This window comes from Rhipicephalus microplus, chromosome 9, assembly GCF_043290135.1.
Source record: "Rhipicephalus microplus isolate Deutch F79 chromosome 9, USDA_Rmic, whole genome shotgun sequence".
In the NCBI taxonomy this organism is placed as follows: Eukaryota; Metazoa; Arthropoda; class Arachnida; order Ixodida; family Ixodidae; genus Rhipicephalus; species Rhipicephalus microplus.
In genome coordinates, this window is record NC_134708.1 from 27,752,687 (window position 1) to 27,776,502 (window position 23,816).

The following is a 23,816-nucleotide window of genomic DNA, read 5'->3' on the forward strand; positions in this document are numbered from 1 at the left end:
CAGTCTTTATGAACGAGACAAAGCCAAATTCATTTTTGCAAGGCTGTTAGAGTACTGGAATGGAACAGCCTCATCATGATCATCATCAGCTTGTCTACGCTCACTGCAGGGAAAAGTTCCCTCCCATGTTCCACTGATCAACCCGGTTCGGCGCTTTCTGCTGCGACTTTATACGTGCAAACTACTCAATGTCATCTGCTTACCTAAATTCTGTCTCCCCGTCACGCGTTTACTCTCTATTGGAACCCATTTAGCTGGCCTTAATGACCAGCGATTATTCTGCCCATGCACTACAGAGCCGGCCTATGCCCGGCCTACGTGATAGCGTGAAGGTACACCATCACCTTCGCATGAAAAAAATCCAAAACCCGGTGCCGGACCATTGCCATTGGCTTAAAATAAATCTGTTTGATGATGGAATCGCATAAAAAAAAGGGCCTGTGATGCGGCCTCACTGGCAACCACAGTCTGGAATGCACTCCCTCACCTGATCAGCGTCTACCCTGACGCAGTACTTGGTCACTATACCTCCTACATGAGTACACCAATTAAGAACCTAATAATACCATCTACTTACAAACATTGTAGAAAAAGAGGAAGAAGCTGGAACCCAGAACCGGCGTTCGGTCTGGTTTCTTCACCGATCAATATTTTTTTTTTACAAATATAGTCAATCGTCATTTTTGAAAATTTGCAGAGCACAACCAACGCAGTTTGTCTCATGTGTAAAAAGCCTGGTCACCGAGCAGACGTTCGGTGTCCAGAAGAAAGGAAGATCACACCGCTCATGGATTCGCCTGAGGCGACTCCAAGACGAAATGCATCTTTTCTACCCGCTCATCTCAAGCAACAACACTCACTCCCCAAACCCCTGCCGGAAGCTTTTTGCATCGAATGCCGTTTCGCATCGCCTCCGTGATCGGAGGTATCGGATGCTATGTACAACTCACGTTACTTCTCCGTGTCTCCGGGATTGGCATACTTTGACTAGACAATGTTGCGACCAGGCAAATAGCTACCCTTTGAAGCAAAGCTATTTCATGGCGTCCTGAGACGTTACTTTATGCGACGTAGCAGTGACGTTATGGGGACGTCACTAATCTTGTCAACTTGTAGTATAATGATCAATCAATCAAGCATGAATCAGTTACATTGCACAGTGCAGACATGTAAAGGACAAAAGTTTGCAAACAGGCAAATTCTAATGCCTGGCAAGCTGCCGTAACAGTCAATAAGGCGCACAAGGAGCAATATTGTAAACATGTTAAAACAGTATATAATAAAGAAGTGGCCACAGTTTAAATATTTAAATCAGTTTATAAACATCGTTAGAACAACATGCTTTAACTTGTCTGCAAGACTTGGATTTTCGTAATAGTGTAGGGTAATAATTTTTTTTTCAATCGCAAACTTGTCACGCGTTGATGATACCTGATGGAATAATTAGAATAATGTGGGTATCATCTACACGTGACGAGGATTTTTTCATCACATCGTGTTGACGCCCGATGGTTCCATTTCGCTATTGCGGCAGAGCCTTAGACTTTCGCCTGAAATTCTCAGCTTGGAAATATCTCCTCGCAACAGCATTTCCCATTCCAACCTCCTTGCGATGAACGTATCGAACACGTGCCGACCAGGACGTATGTTATACCCGACTATACTGCCTAGCTAACGGCGCCAGTTCGAGCGAAGAATTCGTCGTAAAATTTGACGTGTTTACGCTTCCGGAGAGAAACATTGCTTAGCATTTGTGACTCGTACAACGCGGTATACACCAAGTAATAAGTCCAGCTTTCCTACTACGTCATTTGAAAACTTCCGACAAGCGGAGTGCTGTGCTAAAGAAGGAACGCGAGCGAAGTAACGCGAGCGTGATTTGCATACACATTGGACAGGCTTTGCATTCTCTTGGCAGTCATCCAGAATGTAGGAGTCATTCTTGGTGCCTTGCTGAAGCGGAGGTTTAGATGAGAACAGCCAAACTTTTATGCCCAGGCGGGCTGTTGCGAGTCGAGGCACGAGACCCGTGGAAATTAACTATATTTAAAATTCGTTTATCGCTAAGCCTCTCCTTTAGCGAATGAATGATGCCCCTTTATTAGTCACTCACAGACACACACGCACACACTCCAATTGTATGCAAGCATTGCTTTCAGCTATTCGGTAATGCTTGCCGGCAGCCGGCCCCATAGCTTTAAACGAGTCTGCATGGTTTAAAATATTACAGCAGGCTCGTAGAAACGTTTACGCTTTGAATTAAACACCTCGAAAGTTCGCAATGACGCTCGTTGAAGGCGTGCCACACCAGTTTCGAGAATGCCAGATATTCACAAACGTAAGCGGCTTTCGAGAAAATGATTACTGTAGAGGCATGCTGGTTATGGTATTCACGCGACACGCATATTTCAAATACGTGCTTGTCTCTTCTTGCTTTCCCGCTGTAACTTAATGGAGTGGTTGTAGTCGACGGGGATTCTTTTGTTACGTAACGACGAGAATCATCGCTTGCATAGTATGGCTGCAACGTGTATGAGATGTATTCATGTTGCGAAGCGGTAATCTTTTCGTTCGAAATAGACTGCCTGTAACGGCCTTATACCCCTTTCACACGGCCACCACCAAAGTTTGTTAAACTCCGTTAACATAAACCTCTTCTAGGGACTTAGACAGAGATGGAGTTGTGGCAGCGTCACACGACAATGACAAGGTTCTAATGGTTACCGCGAGGGGGCTCAGCCAGCGCTGTTTAATTTTGACAGAGTATCCTAATTTCATCTCTTGTGGCTTTTTTGTGTAGCTTTGTTATGCGGTGTTTACAAAAAACACAATCTTAAGTAGGGCTGAAGCGAACAAAGCATTAAACATCATTCCAAATGAAAACGCATTCGCTAAATGTCGCGATACTGGCAGTGACGCTAGCCTCCTTATGCCTCACGCTATGTTTGTTTACAATTGCAACGTGCTCGAAGACTTTTTGCAGCCCGTGAGTTAACTTTGAATAAGATCGGGTCCCATTACCCATTCCTGCAGCCATCGAAGCATGCCACGATGAGGGAGCGCTGTCAGTCATTCCTCTCACGTGCAAACGCAAACACAGCGAGGACAGCAACTACACACACGGACGAAAAATTTTAAATGGTGGCACCCGGCCCGACTCCCGAAGCATGGTGTGGAGGGCATCGGGTTGGAGAGTAGCTGTGCTCTGGCGTGCGTATATATGTGCAAAGAAACACGTTATGAGGGAGTACTACAACAAAATAATTTTTTAATACTGCTGAAAGGTATTATTGTTCTCACTGTGGATATTCAGTGCTCGAATATTTTTTTTTCAGACCTGCAGTTACTAGGAACGAGAGTACCTCATTTTGCTGCAAAGGAAGATCGTCAAACTTCCTTTGGGAAACTCTCCGCTTACCTTTGTTTGCGCAAGGGTGGACGTGTGACACGGACTGCACCTCCAGTGTCGTGGCGACAAGGGAGTTAAACGGTGTTTGCGGGTGCCCGTGTGACAGGGGCATTAGATGCCTCTTCGAAAGTGAAAACTGACCATCGTCGGTGGCGTCGGCGTCAACACGTGCGATGAAAAAAGGAAAGAACAAAACATGAAGTGATGAACGCCATTTTCCAACGCAATGACGAGGTTACAGCTTGCTAAAATTTGTGATGTCACCGTGACGTCACACGACTTGATGTCGTCTGAAGTAGTCATCAAATGACATCACTGCTGTGTTGATAGTGGGTCAAAGCCAACCCGAAAGCGGTCCGAAACCGTGTTCGGTGGCGAAAAGGAAGGAGGGATGAAATACTTTTTTGAGAAAGGACGACGGCTTTTGCCAAATTGTTTGTTTAGGCAAATACAAGACACCGGTTGAGAGAGAAAAAAAAAAAGAGAGGAAGGCAGGGAGGTTAACTAGATTCTAGGATCCCATATATGCCCTGTGCTGGGGTCGGGGAATAGAAAATAAGTGACAGAGAGAGATAATAAATAAATAGGAACAAAACTTAGACACGTACACGCACACACGTAAACAATCCCCCTATAGTCGTAAAGACATGCCCATAGTTCGCAAAAAAACCCTAGAACTTGCGTGGCCGGTTGAAATTCAAATACTTCTACTCATTGAATTTGCTAACAAATCAAGAAGCCACAACCTTACCTAACGACTGCAGGATAAGCAATTTTTTTTATATATACAAGAGCTTTGCTTTTGTCTGTTTGCTTGCTCAAGGTTTCATGCATGCGCCACTGAACGCACGCAATGTTCCCTACCTAGCATCTTTGAGCAACATCTCACTAATACCTAAACTACCCACACCACCCCTTCTACCCCAAGGCGTTCATCGAGGCATCAATTGAGATAAACCTCCGTTCGACGGCAACGCAGTATCATCCCTTCTAGAGGGAATTGCCCAAAACTTGTTAGCCGAGGACCACAACCCGGTTTCCCTCTAATTACGCCCCAAATGGCGCACCCGCCAAGCTCATCGAAGAAAGCTAGCGCCATAATAGACAGTGAAAATGGAAGGGAAAGCTGGAAGGTAAAGCGATACATTATACGGGGGGTAGATACGGGCATGTTTGCATAATGAGATAAGAGAGCTTGAGCATACAACCTCGGCATGACCTGAGAAGGTAATAACATGCCTCGTAACCGCACTTACGTCGTCCTTTCGTCTTAGTGTCTCGGAGGAACGACGGTAATTTCACGGTGCATGGCCAGGTGTATCGTCACACTAGACGCTGCAACACAGTGCTATACGCTTCGCTGATGAGGAATTCGATGCTTACATGGCGTGACGCCCGTAAGTGAAAGTGTTAGTTGACGCCGACGTTAAGTTAGTTAGACGCACTTTCATATGTAAAATTTATTTTGTTGACGCAAACGAAGCTAACATGCACAGTGCTCATGAATCAGAAGGTGAAAATTGGGGATACGTAATGTGCGTTCTTTTAATTTCCTGTGTCTGTAGTTCCATGTCATCTAAGAGTGATCTAGACGGAAACCTAAACCAGAAGCAATAGTTATCCGTGGAGGAGCAGTAGTTATGGTGCTCGGCTGCTGACCAGAAGATGAAGGGTTCGATAACGGCCGTGGTGGTTCCGTTTCGATAAGGCAAAATGCTAAAGTTTGTGTGTACTGTGCGGTACCAATGCACGTTAAAGAACACCGCATAGATGGCATTTCTGCAACCCTGCACTGCGAAATCTCCCTTAATCATATCGTGGGTTTGGGAGGTAAAAGTAAGGATAATATAAGGGCAACATCACCTTTAGAGTCCCAGATTTACCGCGGCATCAAGCGGTTACCTCAGATGATTGATTATAGCATCGGTAATACAGCCTAAAAAAACAAATGGTCTCGAATTTCAATCCATGAATACTGCACAAACCTAGAGAATCGTTGGACGGATCTCGTAAAGTCGTGACGTTTCTATTCTGCCGGACCAAAGAGTATGATAAAAACTAACCTGATTATCTAGACGAATACAAAGGTGTTGGATGCACGATAATCTATAATCCCGAGATAATTCACGCATGTCTGACCCAGGCGGGACGCATAACGTCGGAGAAAATTTTGCACGTTTGTCCTCTATTAAAAGTGTATTGGAGACCAGTGAGCAGGACGTCATGCACAGAGGGACTCGGGCCACCTAACACTCCTTCTCTCCCTCAAGAACTCACCTTTTCTTGAAATCAAGTGTTACACTCAAAGGCCCCATAAACCACACTCAGTTCAAAGACGATAGGCTAGTTTCTTTTTCGTCATCACTACCCTGTCTACGAGCGCTATTTGCTTCTTGCCACTTCTTTCCTAAAATAAGCGCTTTATTTCCTCTCTCCGAACAAAGAGAGGACTATCGTCTTTCGACGACCTTTGCCAGCGAAGAACGCCGATAAGCCGCCAATTCTGATTGTCTATTGCGTTTGCATCTTCATCAATTTTTCGGTCACGGAAACATGCACAATTTTGTCCCTCACGAACAACAACTCCGATACCGGTATTTCCGCGAAACGAGCTCTTCAACATTATCACGTTTATTAAGTGGCCTACGCACTATATACACGTGACACGAGGCACATCGGGCATGCGATTACAGGGCAGAGCAGATTATAGAAGAAAATTCACAACAGATCTTTCTCGTATATCGACCAATTGAGAGCTTGTTTCAGCGTGGCGTGACGTGAGCAAACTACTGACAACAAACTGTGTCGTAAGGGCAGGACACTCTGAGAGGAAGTAACGTGCTCTTCGTATTTTCAGAGCCTGTTTAGGGTCACAGATGTTTATTGGTCATGAATGGCATTGCTATACTGCACGCTATTATTTTGCTAGACTGCCAGGTAAAAACTATGCGGCTGTAGGTGCCCAATGTTCAGTGTGCTTATTTTCTGCACCAATGGGCGTCGACCTTTTCACGTACCGCGCGTGCATAGGATGTTTTTTTTTTTTTCGAGGCCTGAAGGGCATTCACAAGAAGTGTTGTATTGAGTGAGCGGGTTGCTGCCGCAACTTACTCCAAAGGCCTACGTCGCTTTTGCTATCAGTTTGTTTTGCCTTACTATTGTTCAGCGTTGGTGATATGGAGGCGAACCCCGGACCAAAGATCGATGATGTATTATGACTGCTGAGAGAATGTCATGCCGAAACTATACTGCCTCCCTGAGTGAGATCAAGAGTGAAATCAGCATCACAAAGTATCGTGTTCTCGCTCTAGAAAAAAAAAACCAAGAACTCCACAAAATCGAATAACATCGATGCGGTGGCTAACTGCGTGAAGGATGTCAAAATTAACACAGAAAGAACCAATTATGAACTTAGGGATGCAGTGGGCGACATGAACAAGTAAATCAGAAGAAATGGCATAATTATCGAAGGGCTGCCCGAAGATGTAAATGAAAGATACGCTGAATCGAAACTGATTGTTAAAGAATTTTTTTTTTTAAAGCACCTTGGCATAAAGGCTGGGGACATCGAACGTGCGCACCGAGTAGGCACGCGTAGAAAAAGTGCGAGTCGGCCAATAATCGAAGTTTTTTTAAATTTCAAGTCAAAGATGGATGCTCCGGGTAACGCCAGCAAGCTGCAAAATCTGAACACACCTGAAGTTTGGTTGGAAGAAGATCTGTCCTCAAGCATCCAACTTGCGCGAAAAAAACTGCGTGACTTCGCGAAAGCTCAGCGGAAGCCAAACGAACGTTTCTCTATGCATTTTAACAAGCTTCACATACACAACGGAATTTACAGGTATGATGCTGCCTCGAGAAAAAGTAATCCGTGCAGGAGCAGGCAAAAAAACGCCATACCAAATGACAATCTGCTACCGCACACCACGCGCAGACTAAAGAAAACCCGGTATCGCTGCTCTTGGCCAACTTTTGCAGCATTTTTCCAAAACTTGACTCACTGAAAGCGTTCACTTATTCCACTTCATCAGATATTTTTCTTGGCTCGGAAACATGGCTGTCTGATGATATCAATAGTGGCGACGTTGCGCTTCCTTCATCGTTTGTAATATTCCGCAAAGACAGGACTGTTTCTAGGCGTGGTGGTGTTCTTACTGCAGTTAAAGAGTACTAAGAGCCGCCTATCATTGCAGTCGACTCTCCTCTAGAGGTCCTCTGGGTCTCTCTCAAGCTCGGTCATTCGCGGTGTGTGTTAGGTGTCTACTATCAGCAGCCTGACTGCCGTCCGGATTTCAGTGACATATTGAACGAAGCACTGGAGCTGGTTACTAACAGGTTTCCGGACTGCCGTTTATAATAGGTAAAGATTTCAATTACCCTGTGATAGATTGGCGAACAACAATGGTGTCTTCACAGTCAAACCAGGCTGAACACCTTTCTTTTGTAAACTTACTTCACTATCATGATCCCACGCAACTAGTTCATGACCCTACTCGCGGTAATTGCATTTTAGATCTCTTATTCACAAACATCCCCAATGTTGCCAAAACACATGTTCTCGAATCTATTAGTGACCATAACGTAGTGCGAGGCTCCTTCGCACTTCCTCATGCTGACAAAACAGGCAGTAAAAAAAAATGCATTCTTAACTACGGGCGAGCTGATTGTAAGAATAACAGCCAAATGCTGCAGGCGTTCTCAATCGACTTCCACGGAAACTTCGAGAGCCGTTCGACTAATCTCAACTGGGCTATATTTCGCGATAAACTAAGGGAGATAGAGAATTTCTGCGTGCCGAAACGTATTGTAAGCACACGTGACGATGATCCGTGGGTAACGCAAGCAGAAAAGAGAAAAAAAAAAGGTCATACAAAAAGGCATCACAAACAAACACCCCATCTGACTTGTAAAACTACAAATCCATATCTGTACTGGCAGAAAAAGCTATTATGCAAGGCGCCAAAAATGAGTACTTTGACTTCGCGCTTCCTAACATGTTAAAAAAACGACCTTATGGGCAGTACCAGCACACAAATTCACGGGACGAAGCGCACAAACTCTTCGTCCCGTGAGTTTGTGCGCTGGTACTGCCCATAATGTATCACCAACTAGCCCAACTATTAGTCCTGCTAAAAAACGACCCTCAGAAATTTCGGAAAGTCGTAAATCAGAAGAATAATCACTCTGTACCAACGTTTCGATGTGATAACGGCGCTGTATTACCAGTAGCTGAATGCGCAGAAGTTTTCAACAATAATTTCGCCGCGATATTTACTCATGAACTACCTTTGGATAGTTCACCTGATCTCCCTCAGCCTAGTGTTACACTTCCTCTCACACCCATTATAGTTACAGCACACGGCGTACAACGTACAGCGGAATGCCTCCCGCTTAAAACAAGTCCAGGTCCTGATGGAATCAGAGCGGTACTTCTAAAACTAACCAAGCATCATTCATGCTTACATATTTTCACTAATATTTCAGCAATCCATCCACACAGGATGCGCGCTAGAAGACTGGAATTCAGCGTTCATAATACCTATATTTACGGCCGGCGACAGTTCCCTTCGTTGACGTCAATTAGCTGCAAGCTACTGAAACACATAATACACAAACATATCATATCTAAACATCAAGAACGTACTTCTCATAAACCAGCATGGCTTTCGCAAAAAACCTGTCTAGCCAAACCCCACTTTTTGAATTAGTGACAGATCTTCACCAACTGCTGCACTCATCATTGTACGTCGACGCAATATTCATCGACTTTTCGAAGGCATTTGATGGCGTCCTTCACAACCACTTGATTTTAAAAGTACGCAATCTCCAGCTTGACCACAAAACAACGAAATGAAATGAACATTTTCCAACAAACCGAAAACAGTTTGTCAAAGTTCGAAACCATATCTGAAACAGCCAATGCGTAATAGCAGGGATACCGCAGGGGTCAGTGCTGGGTCCACTTTTATTTTTGATCTTCATCAACAACATAGTAACCGACATAAATGCATCAATCAGATTGCATGCGGATGACTGCGTAACATATGAAAAATAACGTCACCCACCGACATCATTCACTTACAGTCTGCCCTAAAGAAACTGACAGATTGGTGCTCCGTATGACAGACGCAAGTTAATATAGATAAAACAAAGCACATTACGTTTAGTACGGCAGCGAATTCTCAGACCAACTTATACGCAATTGACAATATGAAAATTGGCACAATTTCTGCATACAAATACCTAACTTTATATCAATGTCGACTTTGCCCTGGAATAACCACATAGAGTACACAACTTCCATAAAGACCTATATAAGCTCGGCCTCTTGAAACGACGCCTACATTTCGCGAACTGGGACACCTGATTTTTAGCCTATAGTGCACTCATTCGTTCTTGATTAGATTACGCATCTATTATTTGGCATCCACATCATGTCACTTAATCTAATCACCTCAAAGAGATCCAAAACAAAGCGGCCAGGTTCATCGTATCATTTCATCTCGATTTCAAAGCGTCACTAAACTAAAAAGCACTCTCAATATGCATTGCGTCGAATACTCGCCCAGTTATCCTTCTTTCACACCTTCTACCATAGCACCACGTCTTTTTCGCGATACCATATTATACCCGCGCACCACATCTCTTCTAGATTAGATCACGCCTATAATGTCAAGCCATATTTTTGCTCACACTGAAAAATACCAGAATTCACCTCTTGCACCAGCAATAGATCAATGGAATTCACTGCCATCTAGCATTGCCACTATCAACGATCATAAGTCTTTTCAATTAGCACTCCACTCGTTGCTCGAGCACAATAACACTTTTCAACAAATCACTTATTTCATTCTATATTGATCTTTGATTGTGTTCATTTGTGAAATGTTACTAGTTATTTGTGAAATGTTCTTGTTTCTGCATTATATTTCTAGTTTTCCTTTTCAATTGCTGTATTCATGTATTTCATTTCTGTATTCCTGAATTGTATTTCATTCCTTTAAATTGCTCCCTATGCAATGCCCTTTGAACCCTTAGGGTATCTAAATAAAATAAAGTATGTTGTGTTGAGTTGCGAATTTAGTTTTGCCCTCGCTGTTAGTGCTTTGTGGTATCGGATCTCTCCTGAAGTTGGCAAATACAAGGTCTGTGCACGTTTACCTGGTGGTTGTTGGTTCTTCGCAGTCGTATGTCAAGCCATATTTTGCTCACACTGAAAAATACCAGAATTCACCTCTTGCACCAGCAATAGATCAATGGAATTCACTGCCATCTAGCATTGCCACTATCAACGATCATAAGTCTTTTCAATTAGCACTCCACTCGTTGCTCGAGCACAATAACACTTTTCAACAAATCACTTATTTCATTCTATATTGATCTTTGATTGTGTTCATTTGTGAAACGTTACTTGTTATTCGTGAAATGTTCTTGTTTCTGCATTATATTTCTAGTTTTCCTTTTCAATTGCTGTATTCATGTATTTCACTTCTGTATTCCTGAATTGTATTTCAATCCTTTAAATTTCTCCCTATGCAATGCCCTTTGAACCCTTAGGGTATCTAAATAAAATAAAGTATGTTGTGTTGAGTTGTGAATTTAGTTTTGCCCTCGCTGTTACTGCTTTGTGGTATCGAATCTCTCCTGAAGTTGGCAAATACAAGGTCTGTGCACGTTTACCTGGTGGTTGTTGGTTCTTCGCAGTCGTACGAAATGCATCGTAGAACATGTCGATACCTTATGCGCTGAACAAGCCGGTCGTTATTAATCATCATCATCGTCATCACCTTCATCGTCATCATCGTCATCATCATGACGTATGTTATATTGATTGCCTTGCATGTTATGTGTCGTTATGGGAGAAAGCCTAGAGTTGTGAGAAACTCCATGGCAGAAACAGAATGTTAGGTTTGAAATGTGCTTCTTATTCAGCGTCATCAGCGTCATCGTCATTGTCACTAGCGGTGGCTTAGGCGCACAACACCAACGGACAAGCCTCGACTTAAAGGAGCTTCGTCCCTGAAAGGGGTCATGCTCGTTTCAGGGGTGATGCTGTTGTTCGTGCTGCTGTTCTTTTGCGCTGATTTATCCAGGAAGTTCATCAAAGCTATCCCAGCTTTTCGCGTGTGGCAGGCGATTTGATTTCTTCCCGCGCCTACCACACTGACTCTCCGCCGTGCGGCCATGCGGCGCTGCGAACGAAGTAGCGGCAGCGACTGCTCCCACCTCGCCTCAAAGCGTCGTTGCGCGCACACACGAAACAAGGGTCCCCTCGCGGATTCTCTGGCGATCGAACAGCGAGCTACTTTGGAGTCTGGTGTCTCCGAGGGGGGAAATTTTCTGGACATTACGCGCAACAGCATCAGAGTTCGGAATATGCGTCGTGACTGCCACCGGTGTGGTGGATTTTTCACCAGAGCCATAAAGCATAGTGGTCTTTGGGTTGTTTGTGCGCGTGTTATCTCGCTTGTGGAGTTCATTTGGATCTGCAACCTATGTGCTACCGCTGGTCAAGAGCATAACGGTAAGTCCTATTTGCACAGTAAAAAGTTTTCGGGAACCAAGTAGATTTAAAAAAATATATATACGTAAGGACATATGTTGATCTTGAGTTAAATATACGTATAAACATAAGGTTTATACCAATGCACGCCGCTGGTTACTAAACTTCTCTTGCCTAATACATGTCATCGCAAAGAAGAGAAAAGCAAATAAAATGCAAAATACAACGAATTACAAAATGGCTCATTCATAACATAATAGAATTTAAAAAAAGCTCTGACACTCGTACATGCTCTTAAGAAGATGCTGAAGAAGACATTAGGAGCGCCTTCTTCTACAGAGTAGAGATCATGATGCTCCTCGTAGGAAACATTTCCAAACGCTCAATTGTTTGCCTTAGAGTACTAAATTAGTGGAATAAACTTCAGAGCTGGCTATTTCACGATAATCTATGCGGGGCTTAATCGGCACTAAAAAAAACATAATTTATACTGATAGGCAACTCGTCGAATTTTGATATTACTGAAGTAGAGTACAGAAAGCACAATCTAACAAATGAAAGACGTACGCACAAGTTATCGTATTTGTGACTTTTAAATGTATCCGTGAATGCATTGTTTTGAGTGTTTTTTTTTCATTGACAAGAAAAAATATTTGAAAGCACTACACAGATAGTAGAACGTAACCTTGCAATGAATATCTGTGACGGCGACAGCAATGAAAATATACTATTTTGCTTACGCGGTAGTCACAGATCATATTTACTGTTCATGTATTTTTATAAACGTACAACAGCAAGAAGCCAAGCGAAAGAAACACAAAATGGCGAAAAGAAAAACAGCTGTGCCAATTAAAAGAACTTGGAAGTATACAAAAAAATTACAGTATATGGTTCTAGTGGCCCGTGAGTTAAACTTAAGGTTAAGTGGCATTGATTCCATTTATAAATTTCTGCAAAGAACGTGCGGATTATGCATGCGATTGATTTGTCCAATTTTCTTCAACTGGAAGCAAGTTATCATTACCTAACATAAGCACCTACACATGCGTGTTTGTAAATCAAATGTTCAGTCGCGCTAAATCTGAGTTGCAACACGCTGGCTGTGATTAGAGCACCTAAGCATTGTTCAGAAAATGGTTCGGAATGTGCCACTGTAAGAGCCTAATTCACCTATTTTTTTGTGTAGGTGCCACTTTGCGGTGTTGGCGCCATTTTGAGTACAGGAAGTATGTTTCAACTCCCATGTAGCGCGACTGTACGGGGCTGTATAGCTTCACATGATTATTTCTCTTAGGATGTAAGTCGTATGCGTCATCGTTACGGGACTAAAATATCTTGTGCGTGGAAGTGCAACAGCCTTTGTTTTCGCAACTTTTGCCTACACACTTCACTTCCGTTTTTTGTTAACATGTGATTTGAGTGGTTATTAACGTTGAAGAGCTCGTTTCGCAGCGATTCCGATTCCAATCATCATCTTTGCGTGACCAAAACGTCGAAAAAGATATAATTAAAATAAATAACGAAAAATTCCGGGTGCGAGTCCGAATCGAACCCATGTCATTTGCGTGGAAAGAGGGTGTTCTACCATACATTCACGCCTCTGCTCGTCAACAGCGCAAATAAATTACTCTGCTCAGAAATTCAGGTAAAGTAACTTTCATGCTTATCAAACACACGCGTACTCTTACGCATGCTTTACAATTCAACGTGAAATATCGCCGTAAAGATGCGTGGTAGAAGCCAACGTTGCCATCGGGTGTCCTAACATGGGATTTTATCGCAACAACTTCATTGTTTAAAGCCACGCATCCACTACGTAAGGCACACAGGCTACTGCACCCCTTAAGTCCACGTAGTGGGTGCATAGAAGTTCCAAACATTTCGTTCTTCAAGGGTTTGAAGTACGCCCTAGGAACAAGATATCGCTGTTGCGTTAAACTCTTATTAGAGACGAAGCTTAAGGGTCCCCAAATTTCTCGATGTTCTCCGTAAGTGTGGGCGAATTGCTAGAAGCGCGACACGTTCAAAAGAGCCTCAACAACTGCACGCAAATTTGGTACCCAATTTTGTTTTGGCGCACAAACTCTAGTGCTGTCAGTCGAATCGACTGACTTCTGGCGGCTTACTGTGATAAATCTCGGAGTGGCGCATATATCGCGAGTGATACTCAAGAGCACGTGTGCACGTCACTAGTGACTTGAGGGGCTAATAGGTATTAAATAGTAGTAAAAGTAAGCGAATGTAGGCCATGGTTCCATTACGACAAGAAAGGATGTGGCTATGCGGAGATGGATAAAGATAAAAGAATATGAAAATTTCTGGAGCAACATTAAAAAAAATATTGAATAGTGTTTATTGTGGGTAACTTGTCCCCGTGCATGCTGAACGGTGATCCCAAAAGGTTCCAATGATCCTAAAGTCTCAGCTGCTGTAACGGACTCCAGCCTTGGAGCATATATATGTATTTTAGGGCTATTAGCAGGGCCTTATATTACGTGCTGTTCATTGTAATGTGTATTCTGAACACTGTCATTCTATACTGAATTTAAGAGTGCCATAAATTGTTCACATTGCTCTGTACAATTTATTTTAATATATATTTATTTATTTACAGTATACTGCGGTCACAAAGGACCATGCAAGTGGGAAGATATACAGTTTGAAATTTACAAGTACAAATGGAGCCGTAAGGCACACAAGCTCACAGAAAAGGGAAACAAAGCAATCTTACGGCCTATATAGAAGTAATACCAGCGCAGCCTGTCAAGATAAAAAAATAATACAGTTCTTAGGAGAGTAGCGCACACTACAAGAAGTATAAAAGTAAACAAAAAGAACTCTTCCCAGAATACGTCGGGTGCGTGAATGCAGTATTTGCGAATTATGAAGTAACACTGCATCAATAAAACACGTAGTGAAAAAATGACGAAATTCAAAAGTGAAAGCGATGAACATACACTGGTTTACTGCATTTTCAAATCAATAAGTGGCGCACTTTCAAATGCACTTGCATATTTTAAAGAAACAATATTTTCAGGCAGCGAATTTCAATCAGAAATGGTTCGCGGAAAAAAAGAGTACTTAAGATGATTAGTGCGCGTTTGATAGGAAGTAGATTATGTGCATGTCGATTTCTCGATGTAGGTGACAAAAATGGCTGAATAAATGCACGCGCATTGACATTAAGTCTGTTGTGATAAAGCATAAAAATTTAAGTCTTGATATTTTCCTGCGCTGCTCTAAGGCTGGAATATTATTTGCCAGCGTTAAAGATGTGCAGTACCTCATTAGTTTTTTTTGGTATGATAGTAAATAACTAAAAATTAACACATATCTCAAACACGAATTATGAAGTTTATGTACAAAGCAACCAATATATGTGAGTTGTTGCAATAAATATATAAACAACAGCATAAGGTGCAACGGCTTCTAATGAATCATACGCAAGAAGACGACGCTATTGATGTTGGTGTAACGATGATAATAATAACGACGCAAAAACAAGCGAGAGGAGAGCAGCAAGCAACCAAAATCTAGTACTCTCAACTTTTTTCTCAAAAGGCCCGAATTCAAGGGAAAGCGCCAATTCTATTTTTCGTTAAGCGTGCTCACTATACCGGGTGTTCAAAATTAAGCTTTATGATTTTTTTAAAATTAGGCGCTCGAAGGCACGTGAGAACCACTTGTGCAAATAAGTTAAGCGGCCAGGGGGACAGAAAGTTAGATGATAATTATCGCTGTCAGCAGCCCAATTAACTAAAATTTAATAATTAACTTTTTACTGGCTGCGGTAAGTTGGCATGTTTATATTGAAAAAATGTAGGCAGTGGTGTTTGTACACAGTTTCAGTTGGAAGATTTTTTCTAGCACGCCTGTGTTCCGAGATATCCGGCTCCAAAGTTTAATTGTCTTTCGCACGATTACGCATGCAAGAGGGTGAGGGTCCGCGCAAAGCTCCTCCCTAAAGTGACGCATCTGTTGCGTGTGGTGTTTAGTGTGTGAAGAGGGTGGAAGCGTAGGCATAGGTGATAGCAATTACCCTTGCCCTCTTCGGCCGGCGAAATCAAAATGTGACAGCGCGGTGCGCCATGAGCCTTACGCATGATCCTGATGAACGCGATAACAGGAGACCATTTTTCGCGACGTTTTTTCGTGACTTTAGATCACACTGAGACATCTTCTTGTGAACGCGTTAGCAGGACCGTCCTGCACTAGGGTGCCTCCGGTTAGAGCACAGCGTCTCTGCATTGAAGGTCTACCAAGGAAATCCACGTGGAGTCCTTTCGAGCTAATATGGCTGCTTCTGGCGTGAGGTATTCTACCAAAGTAAAAGTAGACGTGGTGCTTGCAATGGCTGAAATGAATGGCAACGCTTCGTTAGCAATGGAGCTTTACGCGTCTCGCCACCCACACCGTCCCCTTCCAACAAGGCCCACTTTCACAAACCTGTTTCGACGCTTCTGCACAACAGGCTCTGTCCACCTTCCGAGACGGACCAGGAAGGCAATCGTCGATGAAGACTTTGAAATCGACGTTGTCGCGTGCGTAACCTCGATGCCAGAGCTCAGCATCCGACAGATTGCCGATCAGTGCGGTCGCAGCATCGGAACAGTCACAAATGTTTTAAGAAAGCACAAGTTCCATCCATATCACGTTTACCTTCATCAGGACCTAAATGAGGCGGACTTTGAAAGGCGAGTTGACTTCTGCAATTGGGGCCTCATCAAAACTGATCAAGAAAATGACTTTTTGCACAGAATAATTTGGACTGATGAAGCTCGGTTTTGCCGAAATGGAAGTGTTAATCTTCACAACGCCCATTATTGGGCACAAGAAAACCCACACTGGCTGAGGCAGCACAAGCATCAAGTTCGCTGGAGTGTGAATGTGTGGTGCGGCATACTCGGGGACAGGATCATCGGACCTCACTTTTTTGAGGACAACTTGAACGGAAAGATGTACACAGAAGAAATATTAGGTGTTGTCATTGATGATCTTGTCTGCAGTCTTTCCCTGAATGACCTGCGCCAAGTATGGTTTCAGCACGATGGAGCACCACCACATTTTTCTACCAGGGCGAAGAACTGGTTGGACAGACGTTTTCCACAACAGTGGATTGGGCGCGCAGGAGCGATGTTTTGGCCACCAAGATCACCTGACCTTTCTCCGCTCGACTTTTTCCTTTGGGGCTACGTTAAAGATCGAGTTTACGTAACAGAGCCCAGCGATGTTAATGACATGAAGGACAGGATAACATCTGCCTGTGCGAGTATTCCTGCAGAAGTACTGCGCCGAGTCATCGAGTCGACGCGACAGCGGTTCATGCTTTGCGTTGCTGCCGAAGGCAGGCATTTTGAACACTTTTTGGGGCATTGACGTCTTGAGAGGTGAAGAGTTTCGATGAGATTTGTGCATGACCGAAATATGCTTATGTAGCAGCAGGAAATATGCGTTAGCAAGGATAAAACTGTTTCAGTTATTATTGGTGGAGTTGTTGCTCTTGTTTCAATAAAAGTTACAGTACTCGGACATCAGCAGTCACGCTATTCGCGTAGCCCAGGCAACGACCACGCATGCTTCTCTAGTGATTATTACGCACGCGCACTGGCATCCAGATTCTCCGCTCGCACCATTATCTCGGCATGGTATCTGCCACTATCGTTAGAGGCTCTGCAGTTGCGTGTTACGACACTGGTTGCAAGCGTTCTTCGATTTTTGATTTCGACGGCCGAAGAGGGCAAGGGTAATTGCTATCACCTATGCCTACGCTTCCACCCTCTTCACACACTAAACACCACACGCAACAGATGCGTCACTTTAGGGAGGAGCTTTGCGCGGACCCTCACCCTCTTGCATGCGTAATCGTGCGAAAGACAATTAAACTTTGGAGCCGGATATCTCGGAACACAGGCGTGCTAGAAAAAATCTTCCAACTGAAACTGTGTACAAACACCACTGCCTACATTTTTTCAATATAAACATGCCAACTTACCGCAGCCAGTAAAAAGTTAATTATTAAATTTTAGTTAATTGGGCTGCTGACAGCGATAATTATCATCTAACTTTCTGTCCCCCTGGCCGCTTAACTTATTTGCACAAGTGGTTCTCACGTGCCTTCGAGCGCCTAATTTTAAAAAAATCATAAAGCTTAATTTTGAACACCCGGTATACACTGAGCATAGTGGATGATGTAACGCGAAAGCTCAATACGGTGATGCAGCTCACAATAACACAAGAACTCAGATTGGAGTTACACCCCATATATATATTCTTTCTGTGTTATTGTACCACCGAACCTTGTGAATGACCACACAGCAACTTGGCAGACCATACCTCTGCCTTCTTCCAGACAGTGCAGCACTTATTACATGTTCGACAGGCTCACAGACCATAGATTGGGCTACACAAAGTAGTCCGTAAAAATTAACCACGGTACGTGAACAACACGCAAAGGATGAGCTCGACAATCTTCCGACCGAGCCTAAAGTGAGGGCATGAACAATTTTATCTGTAACATCGACAAGCCTTCCAGCTCACTGTCGCCAACTGTTGTGTGCAGGCAGTCCTGCACGCAACTGAGCCACTCCAATGTTAATTTAAACACAAGCAAACTTACGCCGTAGCGTGCAGTCTATAGATCCACGACCGCTTGTGAAAGAACTGTGCGAGACCATGCTGTGTAGTCTCGACCTGACTATTAATGCTTCTCTTTCTTACTCCTCTTATTTTCTATCTCTTTTCGTTCTATTATATTCCTTGTCCCCCACCCCAAGTGTTGGGTAGCCAACCGAGCCAAGCATGGTTAACCTCCCTGCCTTTCCTCTCTATTTATCTCTCTCTCTCCTCGACATTGCGTCAGTACACGCAGGTTCGCGTGATCCACTTCGGTGAGCTGAAATTCGCTGCCGGCTACTTCGTTCTGCCAGTGAAATTGTTGATATTTTTTGCCATATGACTTACTCCCCAGTCAGGCAGAGTAAAACAGTAGCAAGAATAATCAGATCAAAGAGGCACAAGAAAAAAACACATGGCCATGTATTTGCGTGCTTCGCTGCAAAAGATGTCGACAGACGATTGTCTTCTATACCTGGAGGCGCTGCGTGAAATATGGCGCAATCTGGCAGTAGAAAGTTGAAACAAAAGTTCTTTTATAACGCAGAGCCACTGATAGATAGAAGCATGCACCGGATTTTTTGAAGGTCCGTGAATTTTTAGCGAAGCGTAGAAAACACCCACTTTTTCGTTCATAGCCTTGCATTGTCAGCACAGCAAAATAAAGGCATTGGTCTCTAAAATTACGTACTTACGCATTTTCTAACTAAAAAAAAATCTGTCCAACACTTGCGTATTGATGTTCTGCGTCAAGTATGCGTATATTTGTTTTTGATTGACAATGCTCACAAGTATAGATGCACCCACCAGATCAAGAAGGCTGGGCGTTAAGCATGGACTTATACTTTCGCCGTGGGCTGAATCATGTGACAGACAGACAAACAGGCAGACAAACACACAGACAGACAAACAGACAGACATTTTTGCATTGAAGTATTCGAAAAATACTATCGTCTTTGAAAATCAAAGGTATCTATCTATCTATCTATCTATCTATCTATCTATCTATCTATCTATCTATCTATCTATCTATCTATCTATCTATCTATCTATCTATCTATCTATCTATCTATCTATCTATCTATCTATTGACGCATGACACAGAGTAACAGCTTCGTTAGCACGCTATATGCAAGAAAATACATGTATTCATTACAGACATGCCATGATAAAATAACACCTTGATTTGCCTCAAAGACAATGAGTGACGTACATGCCTCCTCTTCTTGACTGATTTTCATTACACATATTGCCACGCCCCTTCCTGAAGTTTCCTTATTGCCCCGTTACGCTGTACGCGATTCTGAGCGCAAACCACGCCTACAGTGTTCGAGAAGCTTCAGGGCTGCCGTATAGGAGATTACGCACACGTCGTAAGCATTTCAGATTATTCTGGAATCAACGTCACCGCTAGCGATAGCGCTAGAATGTTCGATGGCGAATGTGTAAATGCCGACACGCTTCGCCGCTTGTCAGTGGATCGACGACCGACGCTCAGTTTGCCGATATCAGTGCCAGTGTCTGGCTGTAATCTCAATTTTCTTTTTGTGGCCAGAAGTTCGGCTGAATAAACAGATTCTTTGACCTACTGTCTGCTCCCTTCGTCGTTGTCCCGACCCCGTGACAACGACGAAGGGATTCAATTGATTGATATGTGGGGTTTAACGTCCCAAAACCACCCGATGATTATGAGGGACGCCGTAGTGGAGCTTCTCTTTCTATGGAGCGAAAATCGCTTTTCCGGTCGGGGTCGTCTACGCGCACGATTATTTCGTGAGCGAACAAGGAAGGGGGGGGGGGGGGGGGGCTTATAGTATCCGTGCTAACGCGCCAAGGGCCCCGGAAATTTAGACCACCTGGGGTTCTTTAACGTGCACCCAAATCTTAGCACACGGGCCTACACCATTTCCGCCTCCATCGAAAATGCAGCCGCAGCAACGGGGATGCGGTCCCGCGACCTGCGGGTCAGCAGCCGAGTACCTTAGCCACTAGACCACTGCGGCGGGGCACGACTAAGGGAGCAGACAGCAGAGCAGACAATAGAGCAGACAGTGTCTCGACCCCGTGACAATGTATGCGATTTGCCTGACTCATATATGTGTGCCATTTTTATTTATCTATTTCTTCTTACTTGTATATTTTTCGAGAGGAACAACTGTTCGTTATACTTAACTGTGTATTTGTTTTTCAATATTCGCGGACTCAATTTTGCTTGAACTTATTTCGACGTTGCAAAAGACACCGTAGGCGCGAATGGAGGTGCTCAACCATCCTAAAAAAACTAACAAGAAAATGTGTCCTAAAAAATATTGAACAGGTGCTTATCCCTCGTCTGTAACATGTTCGATGGTCCAACAATTGCTTTCTCTTTTCACTAAAATCCAAATTTTTGTGTTTATAGGATTATGAAGAACTTGAATCTGGAATATACTTTGAGAGACATGGAACTGCAAATATCTACTTCTTTTTTTTTTTTTGTGGAAGACGATTACGAGAAAAAAAATGTGCACAGAAAAAATGGCTGATCCCACGCAACTCGAGAATCGACGTTATGCCAAGCTTGCGGAGGGACGGACGATAGTTACACCCACTACACGCACTACCAGCACGAACTGTGGTAGGCTGAAATGTTTCGTTAGCACGTGATTAGCACGTGAATACATGTGCATGCATCACGAATACGTGTACACCTGTGACAGATCTGAGACGTCCATGCGTCGACGGATTTTGAATACGCGGCCAGTGGGCTGTTGACACTTCTTCAACTTGGGCAAAATGACTGTAAAATATTAGCACCATCAGCAGAAGGATATTTGTTCCTATAATTGTGCGTTAATGTGGCGATGATGGGCCTATGTAGACTGAGATATGACGATTATTTCATTTGCTTGAAATTCTCCAGGTCTACGATGAAGAAGAGGTCATTGACACCTCCGTTCTTGATTGTGGGCGAGATTTCGGGAGGCTCTTTTCATAAAAAAAACGTATTTCATGCATTGTGTGAACCAGATATGGTAGCGTTTTTAAGCATCTACATTGATGTCGCCAGCAGTGATGAGAAGCGGTAAGCTGATACGTAGAGCTAGCACCAGCGAAGATGGCTGTCCTGGATACTGCTAGATAAATGAGCTTCAGATGACGACGCTTGATACATTAGTCATTATTTCGACGTGACGATTGTATGATAAACGTACGAATGTGTTGCTTATAGAATTGGATGGCCAGCCCTGCAACCAAAATTGACATCCATCTGTCTATTCGTCCATCTCTTCGTCCGTCCATCCATCTGTCCGTGCATGAGTCCATCCGTCCGCCTGTCCGTTCATGCTTCTTTCCGTTTATCTGTCCGTCCTTTATACTAGTCAGCGACTTCAACGTGGAAATTACGGACCTTAACACCTATAGCTTCGACCATTCGTCGTCGTTTATTTCGTGGAGATGCACTGATCTTTCTTAACGCTTTCAAAATAAAATTATCAATGTATGTTGGCGCCACTCCTTGGTTGATTTGAACCCTCAATCACTTTCCGTACATTGCGCTTAACTACAGTTGATCTTAACCCGACGTAAGGCCTGTATCATGAGAATTATACGTAATGTTTATAAAACTAGATGGTCATCACTGCATCTCCAACTGACGCTTCACGAAGATTACGGTCTATTTGAAATGCGGTTGGTGAGACCTCGCGTGGCTCTGTGGTAGAATACTTGTTTGCCACGTAGAATGCCAGGGTTCGATTCCTATACTGGGATACAAACACTCATTCTTTGCATTCGTCTAGTCAACGCTACCTATGTCAGCTTTTTTTTAACGCTAACGCGTTAAAATTACCCATGTGTGTTCTCGGCTTTTCTATATGAACTATCAATCTCCTGTGCCACATACCCGCCTACGGTGATGCGCTACTCTCTGGTAGAAATTGTTTAACGACGTAAGCGAGGGGATCGTGAGGGTATTCTTGTCGTGACCAGCGAGTCGTATTTGTCAAACCATTTTACGCTCGCATACTAAATTTGTTTTTGTTTTTCCGAACTTAAGGAGGTGGTCACGAGAACACCCAGACGTAGGTGGCTAGGTAGACAGACGCCAAAGATGCTTGTAGAACAAAATGATATGGTTCGAATTTATTATCTAGAACTTTAATAACTTAAAAAAAGACGTCATATTACCTTATCAAGTACAGTGTCTCGCAGGTGAGCTCGAGCTATAAAAGGTTGTGTTTTATACAGCTAATATAAAACCATCTTAGTAGCTTAGTCCATACCAAGCTTGATGACGGGGATTAGGTTGTCGTTCACGGCTGCCACAGTTAGAAGGGGGCCGAGTTTTATAAAAACGCCCGTTAACATAGATTTTGACACGTCAGAAAACTCAAGCAGTTCAAAATTAATTCGCTCTATTTCAGTGAGACTTGACTTGGAGTGTTCTTTGTCTTACGTAATGAGCCTTGAATTTATTTACTTTGTCAGATACGTGTGCTTTCAAGGTACTCGGCGAAATCTGGGAAGGTCGCCGTCATTACTTTCCATGAATATTGGAAAGTAAAAAAAATAAATAAGCAAGATTACAGCGGACTCTTATTTGCATTGAGAGTTTCGTCATTGATAATACACGAGGCCGCTTTTGCAATTCAAGCACACCAAGTCTTTCTTTTTTTTCTTCTCGGTGAAGTGAAATTATATGTATGCCTCAGGGTGCTGTTTTCGCTTTCATCGTTCAAGCTTAAATCAGCTGAGCCTCGTTGTTGCAATTCGAGAAAAGAATTGCAACAACAAGGCTCCGCTGTTGGAGGTTGTTTCGCCACAATCACATATTCTGTGAAGCATCCACAGAACTGCCCTGGCGCAAGACTCCAACCTCGTATGTGCTGACGCTCGCGAATAACAGCCCTTGCACACACAGAGCCCATAAAATACGCCACGCTACTGAAGCACTGGAAGGCAGTACTTTTGTAGTCCACGCGAGCACATTGAAATTATATAGTGCATTGATACCTCATTATGTATAATAGCGCGTAATTTTTAAGCGTCTGGTTTTAAAGTTTTTCAATGTGGCGATTATAATTTGCTGCTGTTATTCACAGGAAGTTATATTTTTGTTATTAAGAAGTAAATTCACACAAGCCAGTATAGTTCATGGAATACCAAAGGTCACTTGCATAATGAAAAATGGCTAATCAGGGAGCGTCAGTAGAGCCAACATTAGCAGCGGATAGAATGCTATAGCCCAATATCTGACATAAATCAAGAGCATAGTTCGGATCAGATTTACATATTGCCACATGGTGTGAC

The 23,816-nt window shown here is 43.3% G+C and overlaps 1 protein-coding gene across 3 annotated transcripts in view; it reads left to right on the forward strand.

Annotated features, from left to right (window-relative positions):
- The window catches only part of LOC119184101 (hemicentin-2-like), a 183,483-nt gene that overhangs the window by 75,509 nt on the left and 84,158 nt on the right, over positions 1-23,816 (forward strand). The window contains exon 1 of one of the 3 annotated variants that reach the window (XM_075873372.1): positions 114-11,933. The exons of the other annotated variants lie outside the window; for them this stretch is intronic. Coding sequence (XP_075729487.1) covers positions 11,594-11,933 — 340 coding nt within the window. The 5' untranslated portion in view covers positions 114-11,593. Of the gene's footprint in view, positions 1-113; positions 11,934-23,816 lie in introns of those variants that run through there. 3 annotated transcript variants of the gene reach the window in all.